Here is a 16,084-nt window from a genome sequence, read left to right as displayed (position 1 = left end):
TTTGTCGAAACTAATTTATTTATTTACAACAGATGCGATTTTTTTCACAGCTCTCCATAAATCTTCAAATTATTTTGTGAAATATTTTGATGCATGGTCAAAACAATTTCGAAAAATTGAATGTATAAAAGTTACATTTTAAATTTACATAAAAATGCTGTCAAAACATTTTTGACAAAAATTTAAAAAAAAAAAAAAAAAAAAACTTTTTTTATGTTTTAAAAAATTTGAACGTGAACTTATATTGACGTAATATCAGAAATAAGGAATGTCTGTAAAAATAGCATAATGATGGGAAAAAAAATGTAAAGAAAACAACCTTTATTTCAGAAAAAAAAGTCACACACTCAAAATACAACGGACAATGCTTCAATAAATAAAAACGTGAAATATAAATAATACCGATCATTAAATATTTGGAAAATAAATATTGACATAACAATCGTGGCGCGCAATAAACACAAACATGAAGAAAACGCACATTGAAAATGCGTCACAGTCTGAACGTACCCAGACTGAATAGGCACACAAAGCATGCTTGACAATGTTTTCCAACTAGATTCATAATTTAAAATGAATTCTTAGAATTCCGTTAAATTTTCTTTTACATATTCAAATAGTGAATCATATATATACATTGTCATAATACATTTGATTAATTTTATGAAATGATTTCTTTTATAATCGTGCGATGAAAAAAATTCGATTGTACATAATCGTGTCTTTTTAAGCAAACAAGCACAAACGAGAGACAAATTATCCATGAATGCGCTTTTAGAGAACATCAATATCATTTTGCAACACAATCACTCTCTGCAAAACGTTCGTACAAATACATCTGCAATTCAACAAATATCTTGACAACCAATCAGACTTATTATCTTTCCAGTATTTCATGTGAATTTTCTTTTTAATCTTATAGATTTTTTTTTAATTTTCTTCTAAAAGAAGTTAACATTTCTCATCACTAAGAAAATGAAAACACACTGTGTTTTTGTTTGTTTATTTATTTATATTTTGAAGATTTAATGCAATCAAAAAAAAATTTCGATAGTAACAAAATTATTCAATAACTTTTGTTATCTAAAAAATTATTATGTAACACTTTCATTCAACAATATTTGAAAGCTAGCGTTCATTTGATACAGATTGAGCATTCCTTTATATGAAATGCATAAGAATAATTCTTAGATGTTATAAAAACCTTTTACAAAAACTTTGTAAAGGGAATATACACAAGTCAAATGCATTGCCCAATAACAATTTTACAGGAAGCAAAATTTCTTTTAAAAAATGATCCTATTATCATGTGAGAACATGATGTTGTTTTGGTTAGGGGGTTTTGAAGCTCGAAATCACGTAGGCAATGAATAAAGCATAAATGGCAATTTTCATCATCATCTTTTAATCGTATATATTTTTACCTGCTTTTACCAGTATTGCATTATTATTATGTATGCTTCTTTGAAAGCATATGCATTTTGAAAAGGTTGACCTGTTTTTACCAGTATTGCTTTATTATTACATATACTTCTTTGAGAGCAGATGCGTTTTTAAAAGGTTGGCGTAGAACTATGACATCATAGCCGTTATTCTATCCCAAAATCGGTAGAGCTCCGAAACTTTGTTTGCCAACAAAAATTGAAAATGAAAATTTAAATCATGAATCATACTATCATTATATATATATATATATATATATATATATATATATATATATATATATATATATATATATAGAGAGAGAGAGAGAGAGAGAGAGAGAGAGAGGGATAAATTAATTAAGACAAATAATGACTTAAAAAATAATAATGTCCTCACATGATAACTTGAAATTTGCGATCATAGATTTCATTTTAATTATATATAATTTTTTTAGTTTGACTTCTTTAATTTACATAATTTCTTGTCTTTAATTTGCGATTTCGCAATTATTTCTTCACGTAATTGCAAACTTACTATTGTTAAAAAAAATTTGTTGAAGAAATAATATTCATTAGCACTTTTAGAGCATTTTTATCCAATAGACATCTATATTTTTTCCAACAATTTTTTTTTTAATTCTGCGTAAATAATGAGATTCCACTTTCAACATCGAATCAAATTTTAAAATCTTAATAGAGTAAAATTCAAAAAAATTTCTAAATTATTGAATATTTAATGCTTTGATATTTATATATCATAGAGTTTTCTTGTTTTGTTAAAATGGAGACTATATGAATGAAAAAAGTAGATAATTTTCTGTGCGTTGTGGATTACGTTTGGCTTGAATAAAATGCTTTACATATGACATGCTAAATTCGAATGACTTCTTAAAGTAATCTAAAATATTTCAATTTAGAGCTTTTTCAATATCTAAATATTTTCATCAGTCTACTAACGCCAGCGCTGGACTAATAAATGCTTCAAAAGTTCAAAGATACTGAAATACACCAATTACAAATTCCTAAAATGAATCATAAAATGTATATGTAGAGAGAGAGAGAGATCATATTGATATAGATTTTAATATTTGAATTATTTGTTTGATATTATCATAACAGGCCAAAAGAGGTCATTCCTTATTCAAATGAAACGCTAATGGTTTAATTTTTTTTCAAAAATGCTAACAGTTACAGTGTTAATAAATATATTTAATACTCAAACTGTTATTAAAAAACGATTTTATTAACACAATTACAATTTCAAACACCACATTAATTAATTATTTGATTTATATTTTCATTTATTAACATATAGATTTTAAGATTAAAATTACTAATATGCTATAATTATGCAATGCAAGAAAACTAGAGATTATGTTTAAGATATTAATCTCACCAAGTTTACCAAGAAATAATAGCTCTTATAGAATTAAGCATTAAACCGATTTATATTTAATTTTTTTTAAATAATGCAGTTTTCAGTTAATTACACAGTTTATTTACTTAAGTGCTTTGAGTTCTGGATTAAATATGTGGAATTTCAAAGCTTAAAATTTCGCTAAATGTAAGCTACTTTAATTCTTTCATTCCAAAATTCTTAACTAAAATAAAGTATGGGAAATGAGGGGGAAAAAAAGAAATGTTTTTCCAGAGCATGAAGTGAAACAATTCATCTTCAGTTTCATGTTGGTTGTCTATTAAAATGTTACCTTCACTTGTTTTTTCATTCAGCTGAATACTTCAAGATTTTTTCATCTTCACTTAAAAATTAATCATTATCTTGATGAAAGATAATTAGATCTGTCCAATCCTCAAATGCAGAATGTCGAATCGTGAGATCTCGCTGTGCGCATGCGGCACAATGTCTCCTGTTTACACTCCCCAGTGCAAATCTCTCTTGGGAAATCACTCAGGTGGTACAGATGCCTGTAAAGATTCGAAAGAGGATATATTAATACCTTTACAGCCAATTAGAACAGCAGCTTTTGGCATTATTATCATAGACCCTTGAGAATACAAACCAGCAGAAATGGTTCTCGCGAATTCTCTAATAAAGGCGTTACAGAAGCTATTTTTCCCCAACCGATTGAAATTATAAAATAACTTCCCGAATTTGGTATATGTTCTATCATTGCATTCTTAAATGATTGTGTTGACATGCTGCTGAAAGTACAGACGTTCTATTTGGCTCAAATTTAAGAGGTGTCTACAATATACAGAATTTTATCCATTTAGTTCTCTTCGCTTCGTAGTCATCTGGTTCACTTATATTCGATGAACAGACTTGCTCCACATTGATTAGGCTTAAAAGTGAATAGAAATCTATGGTTTAAAGACTATGAACCAAATCTCATCCGTCTAGCTCAGAGGTTTTTGGATTATCTCCGTCACAGACATTTTTTCCAAAAATGTGTTTTTTGATCACAGGGAAATCAAAAGCATGGTCAAAATATCGAGTTCGAAATTTTAGACGATGCAATACTTTCTCTATATTTCGTATACTAAAAAGTTAAAAAAGGAACTTTATATAAATGTCTATAATAAGCATATAGTGGGAAAATGATGTTCTCTTGAAAAAAAAGTATATTGAAACTATATATTATTAGTGGTGTCTTTCGTTCAGTCAAATCAGATGCCATGGCTATTTAAAAGAAAAATATTTATTTTATGCAGCATTTTGACGTTAAGATTACTTTTCATTAAGACTACAAACTACCTGTTTACTATGTACTAGATGATACAAAGATTCTTTTATTTATCTTGGATTGTAAAAAGATTCCTGTATTCAGTAAAACAGAATATTTTATTTTATGTTGAACTGCGCCGCCTTTGGTGACCAGTTGATTTGCCGGGATTGAGGTTTTTTTTCCCAACAATGTTTAAACTTAACATTTTAATATATATATATATATATATATATATATATAGTTGCATTATTTCAAAGGTCTTAAGCAGTTCTGTCTATTGTCTATTAATTTTCTTTTTTTATGCTTTCAATTATATCACAGAAAAAAGCAGCAATATTTAAAAATGGAAGCATTTTCAAATTTTCTACCATTACCTGATTCTGAATTTAACCTTAATTTTAAATATAATAAAATATCAAAAAAATTCTTAAAAGCATGTCTGATACTGAAACCTACTCAACTTTCGAAAAAATAAGCCGAATCTTCATTTCTTTAACTCAATAGTTGAATAAAAGGTTGGATGGAACATTAATATGAACAATGCGAACGGTTTGAGTTTCACTTGAACAATAAAATAACTTATTGTATTATACGCTTAAAAAAATTTTAAAATATTAAAAATAAAAATAAAATTATACGGCAAAAAAATTCAAATCATTGAAAACATTTTTTTTTAATTTTAATATGCGATAAAAATTGTTTGTGTACTGTAATAAATTTGGATTCAAATTTTTAAAATAATAGCTCCGAGGTACACACACACGCAAAATCATTTTTATATTAAGTAAAGATAAAGAGTTTGGACTGAAAAAATAAAACACAGAATTACCAAAAATTTTTGGATTATTAGTTACTAGTTGATAGACCCAGCCTTGCCCAAGGAGAAATTATTTTCATGTTTTTTTTTGTTTTTTTTTACTTACAAAAAAAAATTATTAATTTAATGAAAATGGTAATGAATTGTTACAAAATCTTCAATGGTGTCTTAAACTAAGTCTTTGTATACCGAAATAACTTACCATCAATCTATCAGTTTTATTTTTGCAACATTAACTAAGTCTTTACGCAGAATAACCCAGGGAAAGAGGTAAAAATTTTTTAACTTTAATTGACTTAATTAATAATTAAGGATTTTTTCATTTTTTACTTTCCACTGTTTGCTATTCACTGAACTACTTATTCTTATATTCTTTGTATCTTTTTTTTAATATTGTTGGGAAAAAATCATGTTATAAATTTTATTTTTAATCATATTACAAATTTTATTTTTAAAAACTCAGAATATAAGTAAAGTTCAGTAATTTTGAACAAAATTTGATAAACGTATGACATTACAGACATTTATCATGACATATTTCCGTAAATTATATAAAAGGTTATAGATTGCAAATGATAATTTTAAGAACCTTAACTGTATGCAAAGTGACTCATATTTGGGGGGAAAAATAGCATAGTAATAGAATTCTGTCATCGATTCATTTAGAATTCCGAAAATAATTGTGCGAGTCTTATCCAGCAACAGCGAAACTTGGTCAAGAACAAAATCTCAGCTGGAGAAAGCTTTCTTATAAAAATCCCTGCCGGAAAAGGCTTTGGAATATGCGAAAACCTCTTCGTTCAACTTCTTTCAAAGAACTTTTCGTACGACTTTATAAAGAACCTTTGCATAGTCGCAGCATCGAATAATGGGCGAAGAAACCCAAGACACAAACTGAACAAGTAAGAAAATCAGTCCAAGAAGATCACCGAAATGGTTGAAAAAATACGCTTATACGAAGCACTGAAATATCAGCTCGTCGCGCGAGTGCGCCTCAAGTAATGGAGGCGTCTACAGTTCAAGGCATAAGCATTTCAGACGGTGCAGGATTCAAAACTTTCTGGCAAACCATTGCATTAAGATTTCTGCTTAGATTTTCATTATAAGCTGGATTAAATGATTTCGAGAACAGACTTGTATTTGCGGATAAACTCGCCTTTCATTTAAGTAGCAAAGTTAATCACCATAACTTACAATATTGGTACTGGGAAAATCAGCATAAAATAATGGAACATCAGTCGGATTCGCCAGATGTGAACCAACAGTTGTGTTTTTCATCTTTTTCTTCTTCATGGAAAAATCAGGGTCTTCATGGAATGGGTTTATTAACGTTGATATGCTTCAAATGTGAATGTTTCCAAAGTTAGAGGAAGTGGTTTCCGGTTTCATTCTGCAGTATAACGACGCTTCCCCACATTTCCGTAACAACGTACGGTAATACCTGAAGAATCGTCCAACCATCACTGGACTGCCCATGCTGGGTTAAATGATATACTATTACTTTCTAGACCGCCGAAATCTTTAGATCTAACACTTGCGATTTTTCTTTCCTATGGGATCTTCTTAAGGGCAAGATCATAGTGCCTCCACTTCCTCAAGACTTACAGCAGCTGAAACAGCAAATAACTGATGTATATGACTCCATAATAGGGAATGTTTTTTTTTCTCGAGTTTTGTAGGAAATAGAATACTGCATAGACATTTGCCGTGTCAACAGAGGGGCACACATAGAACAGCTACAGATACGTGAATAAGAGTAGTTTCACGGCAAATCTGATTAATGGAAATAAATTCATTATAACTTTCATAGGTATACTTTTTTTTTGTCTCTTTCAGTATGAATCACTCTTCTTATTGAACTAAAGTATTTAGTGATTTGGAAACTTTGAATTCAGAAATTTCAGTTTTATCTATTCGAAAATAATTTTTAGAGAAATTCAATAATCATAATACAGTTTACATTTCCATTTAGTTAATTTTGTTAATACGTTTCTTATTTTCAAAAAAAAAATTCTTTTAAGGCCTTCAATATCATAATACTCTTCGTCAAATTAAATCCCAAAATAAATAAGAGAAACTCCGATTCAGAATGAAGAGATGAAAGAATATCAGAAGATTATTTGAATGAAAGAACACGGCACAAACAAGCTCCATAAAGTAAGTAAAAAAAATGTTATGAAAGCACAGCTAATTACCTAACGAACTTTTGGAAGAGATCATCATCTACTTCAAAGCGATCAAGTAGTTTGCTCCATTGATCCGGTTGTAAGTTCTGCATTCCATATTCTTGACGGGCTGAATAAGATCTCCGCCATATTGGACGATCCCTTAAGTTCGCTTCTGTTAAATTCAGGTAGTATGTTTCGTGATCTAGAACTGCCTGCAAAACATGAAATAAGCAAAATAAAAATATATATTATTCTTACTCGCTATCTATAGAAAATACTTGAGGGGACTACTGGCATAAACTCTATAATAAAAACTGCATAAATTTCATTTGTAAATAGAGGAGATTTTTTTCGCAAATAAAATTTCATATCTATAGAAAATTTAGGACATATAGAATGAATAATTTATTTTAATTATAAAGCAGTAGAAATATATTTGCTTTAAAATGACAAATCGAATATGTGTTCCAATGCCATAGTTTTCAAGTTTACATCCACAAATCATTATTCTCAGAAAAAGTAATTCTGAGTAAAATGACTCCAAAATTAGCATAATATATGAGCATAGGTTTAATAATTACTATGAAACATTTTCATTTAAATAGGCTAATAATAAAAATTTCAAAAAAATATGATTTGAATATATGATTGAAATATCATATTATTTGAAAAGATCTAAAAAATACATGATATTTCCATGATACATAGATCCTAAATATTAATACTATTACTGAAAAAATGGAAATATGTTTAATGGATGTGCAATGTTAGTAAATATTGATGTATAAAGTTTCATACGTTTGTAAAGTCAGAATACATTATATGCGTGTCATAAGAGAGAAAATGTGCTTCAAAAAAAAAGGCAAAGTTTATAGGAGTTTCTATTAGATTCATTATAAAAGAATAATTTATAAACTTCCGAATTTTCAAACCTACAAAAATTATGCGTTTCTGCAATGCCCCCTATTTTATTAAAATAAAAATGAAAAGACGATTTTTTGAAGGTGCAAATATTCCCTTAAGAATAAATCCGTATGACTATATAACGAAGCAGCTGCTATTTAAATATAAGGTTCAATTGTGAAATTCACTATGATATTTAAGACGCGACGTTGAAATTATTCAAGACAAAAATATTTTATAATATAATTAAGGTGCTAAATTTTTAAATTAAAGATTATGACATTTTAAGTACAAAGAAACAAATTTCTGGTGTCAAAATTTCAATTTTAATTTTACTAAAGGTTAAAGTAATGTTTATAATTTAAGTGTTCTATTCTATCAAAAAATTTTGGGTTAATATTTTTTCTAAGAATATTATTACTGCAATCAGTGGTCACTTGATGATATATCTATTCATATACGGGGAAGGACAGTAAATAGTATGGGATATTAGGAGCTCGATTATAAAAAAAAAAACATGTTTAATCAGATGTAATCAAATATGGATAGCGTATTACTCCGACCATGAGATTTTTTTCGACAACAAAGAAGTTTTTAGTTGCCTTCGCTGACAACAAAGTATCGTTATAAGCGTAGATAGCCAAATCAACTTCCGGAGAAAATTTCAGAAATCGCAATTTCTGAAACTTTTATTTACATAGTGCGATTCAATGAATTTACACTGTGAATAGTGACATTTACATAGGTACTTATAGTTGGGATTATGAATATTTAAAATGCACAAGGTCACGTTGTAATTGTAGATCGTTGATGCTATACAACAGCATCTTAAAGGCTTCAAACTTTGTTGTTCAGCAGCACCTTAGATGTCTGTAATCTACCGTATTCGTGAAAAACTAACCAACTTCTCAAATTAGATGTGCATGTGTGCAGCATGATTTCAATGCAAATTTTTATAGAAAGAGAGCTATTTAACCTAGCATTGCCTTGAAGAGCGCAACAGATTCTTACGATTTTTAGTTTTCTAAGTATGTGGAAAGTGAAATTTACAAAGTAAATTATCTAGTCACATTGAAGGATCCATAGCGACAAAACTCTGGAAAATCCATGTTGAACTGCTAAAATCTGTGGTAGAACGCACAATCAAAAGAATAAATATTCTTAGGAACGCTTGAGAAGCTCCTTTCATTAATCACATATAAGAACGATGCAGGATAAGATTTCATATGTATTAGAAATTGTGATTTCTGTTATTGTTTTGACTATTTGACCTGCTCATGTATATGAGCACAATATTGCAAGCCATGGCGAAATATGGATTTTTTTTTTCTTTTGCATAAATTAAAATTATTTTATTACAATAGTTTGCTGGCCATATTTTTAACATTTGGCGAAACAGATTTTTACAAGAGTTCCAAAAATATCACATTATTTCACGGTCATCCAGAAGGGTGCGCTTGGGCGGTAAGATCGCGGCTACGGAACCGGAGAGTTTCAGGTTCAATATCCGGTTCCACCGAAGAACCGTCAGGTTAGCGGGTCTGGGGCACGCAAATCCGTCGGCTTCCACCCACTGGCCTGGTGTGGAAGTTTGGAGAAAGGATGACAGCTCAGTTGTCACCCCTGTCGACTGATCGCGGTTCAAAATTACGAGGCCCATCCCAAAATGGCCTTAGTGCTGCTTTGAAAACGAGACCTTAATATAACTAAACTAAACCAGAATAATGAATGGAATTCATGTTCATGCATCACATTTCAAAAAGTAATTTAATTTTCAATTTAATTAAGGAATTCATACATCTTGAGGGAGAAAGAAAAGACAGGATATATTTAAAAGACAATGTGGAACTAGCTGCTATATGACATGAGCAGTTTTATTTGCTATGCATCTAGGATATCTCAAAATCAATTCCGTTGATTTTTAATGATATTTTTTCGTGTTTAAATGCATCCATATGCAATTTTTTAAAAAAAACAGCTTTAATGTTAAAAGATAATTTCTCATGTTTTGGTGAAGAATCTTATAAAATATGCAATACACATTCAATTCTAGTGAATTCAAAATTTCTATCATGTACAAGGTCAACGGGACATATCTTATTAATAGTGTTGCATTTTTCACGGAACAATGATGAGTTGGCTTAATAACGCAAATGTAATGTTTGAAAACTATCATGATTTAATTTTTAAAAGGAAGCTACGATAATTTTCTGAAAAGTAATATTATTTTTTATAAAAATGTCACTAATTGAAAATTTTAGATCTTTTCTGATAATTTATACATACTTTTGATATTCATATCTCTTAATAAACTAAATTAATTGATTATTCTTCAAGAATCTGCTTGTCTTTTTTTATTAGAATAATCATGGATTAAACCTGAATATATTTCTTTGAAAAATACTGGCACATATTCTGCCAGCAGTTCAAAAAAAATAATGCAATTAGTTAAAAATGCTTATAATTTGAAGAATTCTAAGATCCTCAATATTTAAATTTGTGAATTTAATTTTTAGTATAAAAATTTCCAATTATTATATGTACAAACTTTTAAAAGCAAGGGATGAAAAAGTTTAACTTTCGCATATTTTTATCATAGTGATGCATTTGCAGAATAGGAAAATATCTAATAATTCTTTTTTAAAATCTATAGAAATTAATTTATGCTGTAACTGTTTGTTTAGCCCTTGAGTTCCTTAGTTTTTATCTTTAAGTTGAGTTATTTTATTTTACTTTATTTTCGTAATGAGTGGATAACAAGGCTTGACATTTTTTACTTCATATAAAAAATTAAGCCACTTGACATCTTTATGGCTTAGTATGTTATGAAAACTTGTTTTTTCGTCAAAAATATTTTTAAAGAATAAAGAAATAAAAAATGGTTTATTGAATACATGTTCAAACTGTTTGAAATAAAAATCATATTATTGCTTTTCAAAGTCAGAAATGAATACAACGCGTGCTTTTAAAGAAGCAACTCATAGAATACTTTTTGCTGAAAGAAACTTTTTGAAGAAAATGTACTTTTATATAACACGTAGGCGGAAACTGCATATCAGAAAAAATTAAGATCAAATACTAAAAAATTTATTCGCATGTATAAAATGAATATATTAATAATATAAAACGTTCTAATAATATAGTAAAAAATTTAATTCATTTTTGCTTTAATTGCAAAATTTAAAAATATATCAAACAAATGTGTTCAGTATTATTAGATAGGGTTAAAATGACATTATTATTCAACAAAATTATGTTCGAACAAAAAAATTAAAGAGGTGAAAGGATTGTTACTTGAGGATCGCAGTGCCTCTGTTGAGGAATCTTAGAGATTCAATCTCAAAATACATAAGCCATGACGAATATGAGAGTTCTTATGAGCAACTGCCAATAATAATAATAAGCAAATGATTTTGAATGAAATGAATTTTCAATAATTCAGAAAGTAAAAATCTGAAATTTCTGTCTTGGTGGACATATATATAGATATTATATGGTGGATAATAATTCTGAATAATTATTTGTAACATTTTTCGGCTATTGCACAGATTAAAATATTAATTGCACGGATTAACTTTCACTGCTTTTAAAACTATAACTATCGGCTAACTCGGGATGTACAAAAAAAAAAACTTTTTTAGCTTTTTAAAACAGGAGACATTTCACTTATTTTGGAAATACATAAATGCGTTGATTAAGATAAATGAAAGATTTGTTATTAAAATAACATTGCTTTTAAAAAAAATAATAGTTCTTTTGCTGCTTCAAAATGGAAACATCGCAAGTATGTAATGTATTTTACATCCTATGCACTTTTTATTTGGAATGAAACCTTTTATTTATAACTCAAATTTCGATGTGTTTCCCTGTCGGGAAGGCAAGAATGTGATCCTTGCATGGATTGTTTCTGGCAGAAGTGCATGTTCTTAGCAGAAGAAAAAAAATGTTTGTGATAATCAAGTCTAAGGGGAAAAGCTACTGTTGAAGAAAGCTGCATAGAAAATACCTCCCAAATTGCAGAGAATTTTCACCTGAAAAAAAAAAATTAGGCTCAAAAATGTTTTCCACATCTCAATCTTGTTTACAAAATGAAGCTGTACCAATGCGTCTGATGTTCAAAAGCAAACGCCAAATGAGTCATGTGAATGAAAGCCCTGCAAAAACAAAAAGTCAGTAATATGTCCGAGAAAGTCCATTGATTCTTAAAGAGATGTTTGCTAAAATAGGTTAGTTAGATACTTTATTAAAAAGCACTTGCCTTCCCTTCATATTTATTTTCCTATATGCATTAAAATTTTTCTGGAAAATATATTTGTTAAAGTGTCTTTGACAAAATCGTACGCTATGCATTCCTTGCTTTTACAAATATAGCCTGGTTGGTAGAACGTTGGATTCGCATCCCTTGGGTTGTGAGTTCGAACCCCTCCGGCCAAAGACTGTCAGTGTACATAGTAGCTGGTGCATGTATAAATCTGTCGTGACCACAAAGTCCGCCATGTCGAGAGTAACACCACTGGGGGTACTGGATCAGAGGTGATCGTTCTCTGATTCAGGTCTAAATGACGATTTGTGGGTAAGTGAATGAAATGTATGAATGAAGTCCGCCCGTGAAAACGGCTGTGACGCTTGAGTAGCTATGACGTACTTTTGGACCTAGATGGCGCTACTGAAAAAAGAGACCCTTAAAATCGCTGACTTCGTCAACGGGTTTGTCTATAACAAATACCATTAGCAGCAACAACACAAAAATTTTGAAATGAATATAAAAGTCAATCCTGTACGCTGTCATTTTGATAATTTGTTATGTATATATAAAGAGAGTGCTCACACTCGTGCTCTTGGGATAACTCCCGTCCACAGTGTATATTCGATAGGAAGGGTTGAGGCCCTCGTAGCTCGTCACAGACGGACCAATATAGGCGACGTTTGTGGGCCGGCGGTCGTCATCGTAGAAAACTTCCAGTTCGTCCAAATGACTGTGTCCGAAGAACTGTGCACGCACTGTATTTTCAAACCTGGAATGAAAACATAACTAACATTTAAAGCTTCTCAGAATATCAATGAATTCAGAATTTATATTCTTGTGAATGATTACGAATGAACTCCGCTCTTTACAAAATTCGGACCTAAGAATGCTAAGTAAAATATTTCTAAATTTAAATTTTATTTTTATTTCCCTTATTGCATTTTTAGTTTCTCGTACACAAAGCAAAACATACAGAACACTTCAAAAATTTCAATCTTAAGATTTTGATAAATCTATACTTGTTAGGAAACTACAAAATGAAAAGGTCAATTTCGGAAGTATGTTTTTATCCGTTCACCTATCTGTTCTTGCATATGAGAAAAAATAAACACAGCAAACCAGATGAGTGAAATATTATATGTTATCCTAACACCAACATTAGCAATGCCATAAAGACTGCCGCTAACTTTCATTACTATTTTTCTGAAATAAATGATTGATTGAAAGAATATATTTCTCTTTCGTATAGTTCATGAACTTTAATCTAGTATTCCTATTTCCTTGTCCATTCCGCTCAGAAATTTATCCTGTCAAATAAAGTTTAACTTCTGAACAATATTCTTTGTCCATTTTAGTTTTTGTGAATCAACTTTCAAAGATTTATTATGAGTATTTAAAGTACATTTCTTGCAACCGTTCCTGTACACCGTTGCATAAGAATAAAAACAATAATAAATTGAAAAGTAAGAAAAAAAACGGCTACCGGCAGAAAAACATTGGAATATCCATTTGAATTGCCCAAATTCTTTCTCATGCCTGTGCGTGACAGTATTCTTTGAATGAGTATAAGAATAAGAGAGTGTAAACGATCCCTAACACGCATGAGCAAAATCTACTTCAATGTCTCTTATTCTTTACCACATCCCTGAGAAATAAAATTTTAAAGACGTTTCTCAAGAGCAGAAATGTTATCGTATTTCGTGCAGGATTAATTATTTTTGAGGACTCACATACCTTCACCGGTCTGCTGTAAATTTGTTTATACATGTCAATGTAGCTATAAAAAGCCAAATCATTTTACCTGTTTATAATTCGGTGATAGTTAGCACTCCACACTGGTAGGCAATCGCTATGCCCGGGAGGTATATGTCCGATGATGTGGACCTGTAATAATAATATATATATATTATATTTCCAGATATAAGAACGTGCTGAATCAATTCAAACTTTCGCTCCGCACTTTTTGCTATGCAAATATTAGTAAGCACAACTAACAATTATTCGGTCATTTAAGAACGGTGTAATGATGGCAGATAACTAAGAATAGCAATCATTCTTATGGTCAGAAACGAGCTAAAGATACATCTCTAATAGGGAACAACAAGTTTTTTCTAATAGGGAACAACAAGCAGTTTTCCAGTGCAGCTTGATGAATTGTTGTTTTAAGAAGTCACTTTAAATAGGCATTTTCTTAAGAATGCAATAAAGCGTATTCAGTGCTACTCTGTTCCGCGTTGTCATAAGCCAAGGATCTTTCCTAGGCCTGTTATTGGAGGCAAGACATGCGAGTCTGCATCTTAATTCAATAAAGCGGAGTTTCATGCAGAGACCTTAATCATCAAATGGCATGAAGTGAAATTCATTTAGTTTCACCTTGAGACGCAGAGAAAATCAATTTTTCTTTTCACCACGTCGCTGTCTTAATAAAAAACGGCACAGCATAAAGGTGGATGGAAAAAAATACCCCCTTCCAAAAAAAACCAAAAAAAAAAAAAAAGAACAGGAATGGCATTAGACGGCAACAAAGAAAACTGAGAACATTTTCTATCACTTTTTTTTTTTTTTTTGTTCAACTCATAATTGCTTTTTTGTGATTTTTTTTAAAGTACCGTGCAGTAAGTTGTTTTCAAGCAGAAGAAAAGAAGATAATCATGCTTAATAAAGAAATTTAAGCCCTTACCTTTTCTCCTCGAAGTTCTGCCTCTTGCAGTTGGTGTACCAACCATTCGAGCTCTTGACCAGGATCTGTCGAATTTAAAAGCATCCACCTAAAAATGAAATGATCACTTTTCAAAAACAAATGTAGTCATGCAGTGTAAACTTTTTGCTCAAGATGTAAAAAAAAAAAAAAAAAAATCGCTCGAAAGGAATTTAAACTCAGAATTACTACAGCTGGAAAAAAAACATAAATATTTTTATAAGTAATTGAATTTAAGCAGCAAAACATTCATGAGAACGGATGAACATGATATTTTAAATAAAGGAAACCGTATCATCTTTTATTAATTCTTCTCAGGCTATAATAAAATGAAAGTAAAAAATTTATATCGGTGGTAAACTTTGAACTGAAAAAACATCTTGGAAGTTTCGAAGTATACTTATTTCTTCCATGATAATATTAATATGAAAAATTTGTTAAAGAAATATCATTTTTAAAAAAGAAATGCGCTTTAACAGTTTTTCAATGAATAACAGTAATTCTGGACGATTACTCTTAAGATTTTAATTCAATTTGAAAAAACATTCATCTTTATCTTATGAATATAAAAAGTAGGTGGAAAAAATACCCCCCCCCCTTCTTCCCTTTCAAATATAAAAATGATTTGTTTGTTTCTTATGGCACTTGCCACTGACAAGCCCGCTGTTACGAAGACAGCGATTTAAGCCTGAGGGGGACGCCTCTTATTTTTTATAGGCATTATTTTTATAGCATTTTATTTTTTTATCACGGGGAAGACGCGCTACCCCTATGCCAGGACGCCGGCTAAAAATGATTTAATTCTTTTTAGCAAACAAGCTATTTTCTGCTAAAGTCCTGTAGAGAAATATGTACAAATGTGCAGAACGGAAAAAAAAAACAATATTTTTCTAATTTTGTAAAAAAGTTTAGTATTTTTTTCGCCAACTATTAATGTCACGTGAAACAGTTAATCCCTTTTTTGTCTGTTAATGTTATTACAAAGCAAATGTTTTTAAAGCTAAGGTAAAATGTTTCGCCTCGTATTGGAAAGGCACCTAGTATATTTTAATTACTTTACTGCAAAAGAATCAAAATGATAATATTAAGAGAAAATTTACGATTTATTACGATTTAGAATAATCTTTCCACTAATAAAATT

At 29.9% G+C, this 16,084-nt stretch overlaps 1 protein-coding gene across 2 annotated transcripts in view; it reads right to left on the bottom strand.

Moving 5' to 3' along the window:
* Positions 1–306: 306 nt before the first annotated feature.
* Positions 307–16,084, bottom strand: part of LOC129965879 (sphingomyelin phosphodiesterase-like) — a 55,760-nt gene continuing 39,982 nt past the window's right edge. For both annotated transcript variants that reach the window (XM_056080132.1, XM_056080131.1), the window contains exons 9-13: positions 14,926–15,013; positions 14,047–14,129; positions 12,828–13,014; positions 7,124–7,308; positions 307–3,350 (exon numbers count right to left, since the gene is read on the bottom strand). In XM_056080132.1, the coding sequence (XP_055936107.1) occupies positions 3,236–3,350; positions 7,124–7,308; positions 12,828–13,014; positions 14,047–14,129; positions 14,926–15,013 (658 nt within the window). In that variant the 3' untranslated portion in view covers positions 307–3,235. The remainder of the gene's footprint in view (positions 3,351–7,123; positions 7,309–12,827; positions 13,015–14,046; positions 14,130–14,925; positions 15,014–16,084) is intronic.

The sequence above is a fragment of the Argiope bruennichi genome, chromosome 4 (genome assembly GCF_947563725.1).
Source record: "Argiope bruennichi chromosome 4, qqArgBrue1.1, whole genome shotgun sequence".
NCBI classification, from domain to species: Eukaryota; Metazoa; Arthropoda; class Arachnida; order Araneae; family Araneidae; genus Argiope; species Argiope bruennichi.
This window is presented reverse-complemented; position numbering and strand designations above follow the sequence as displayed.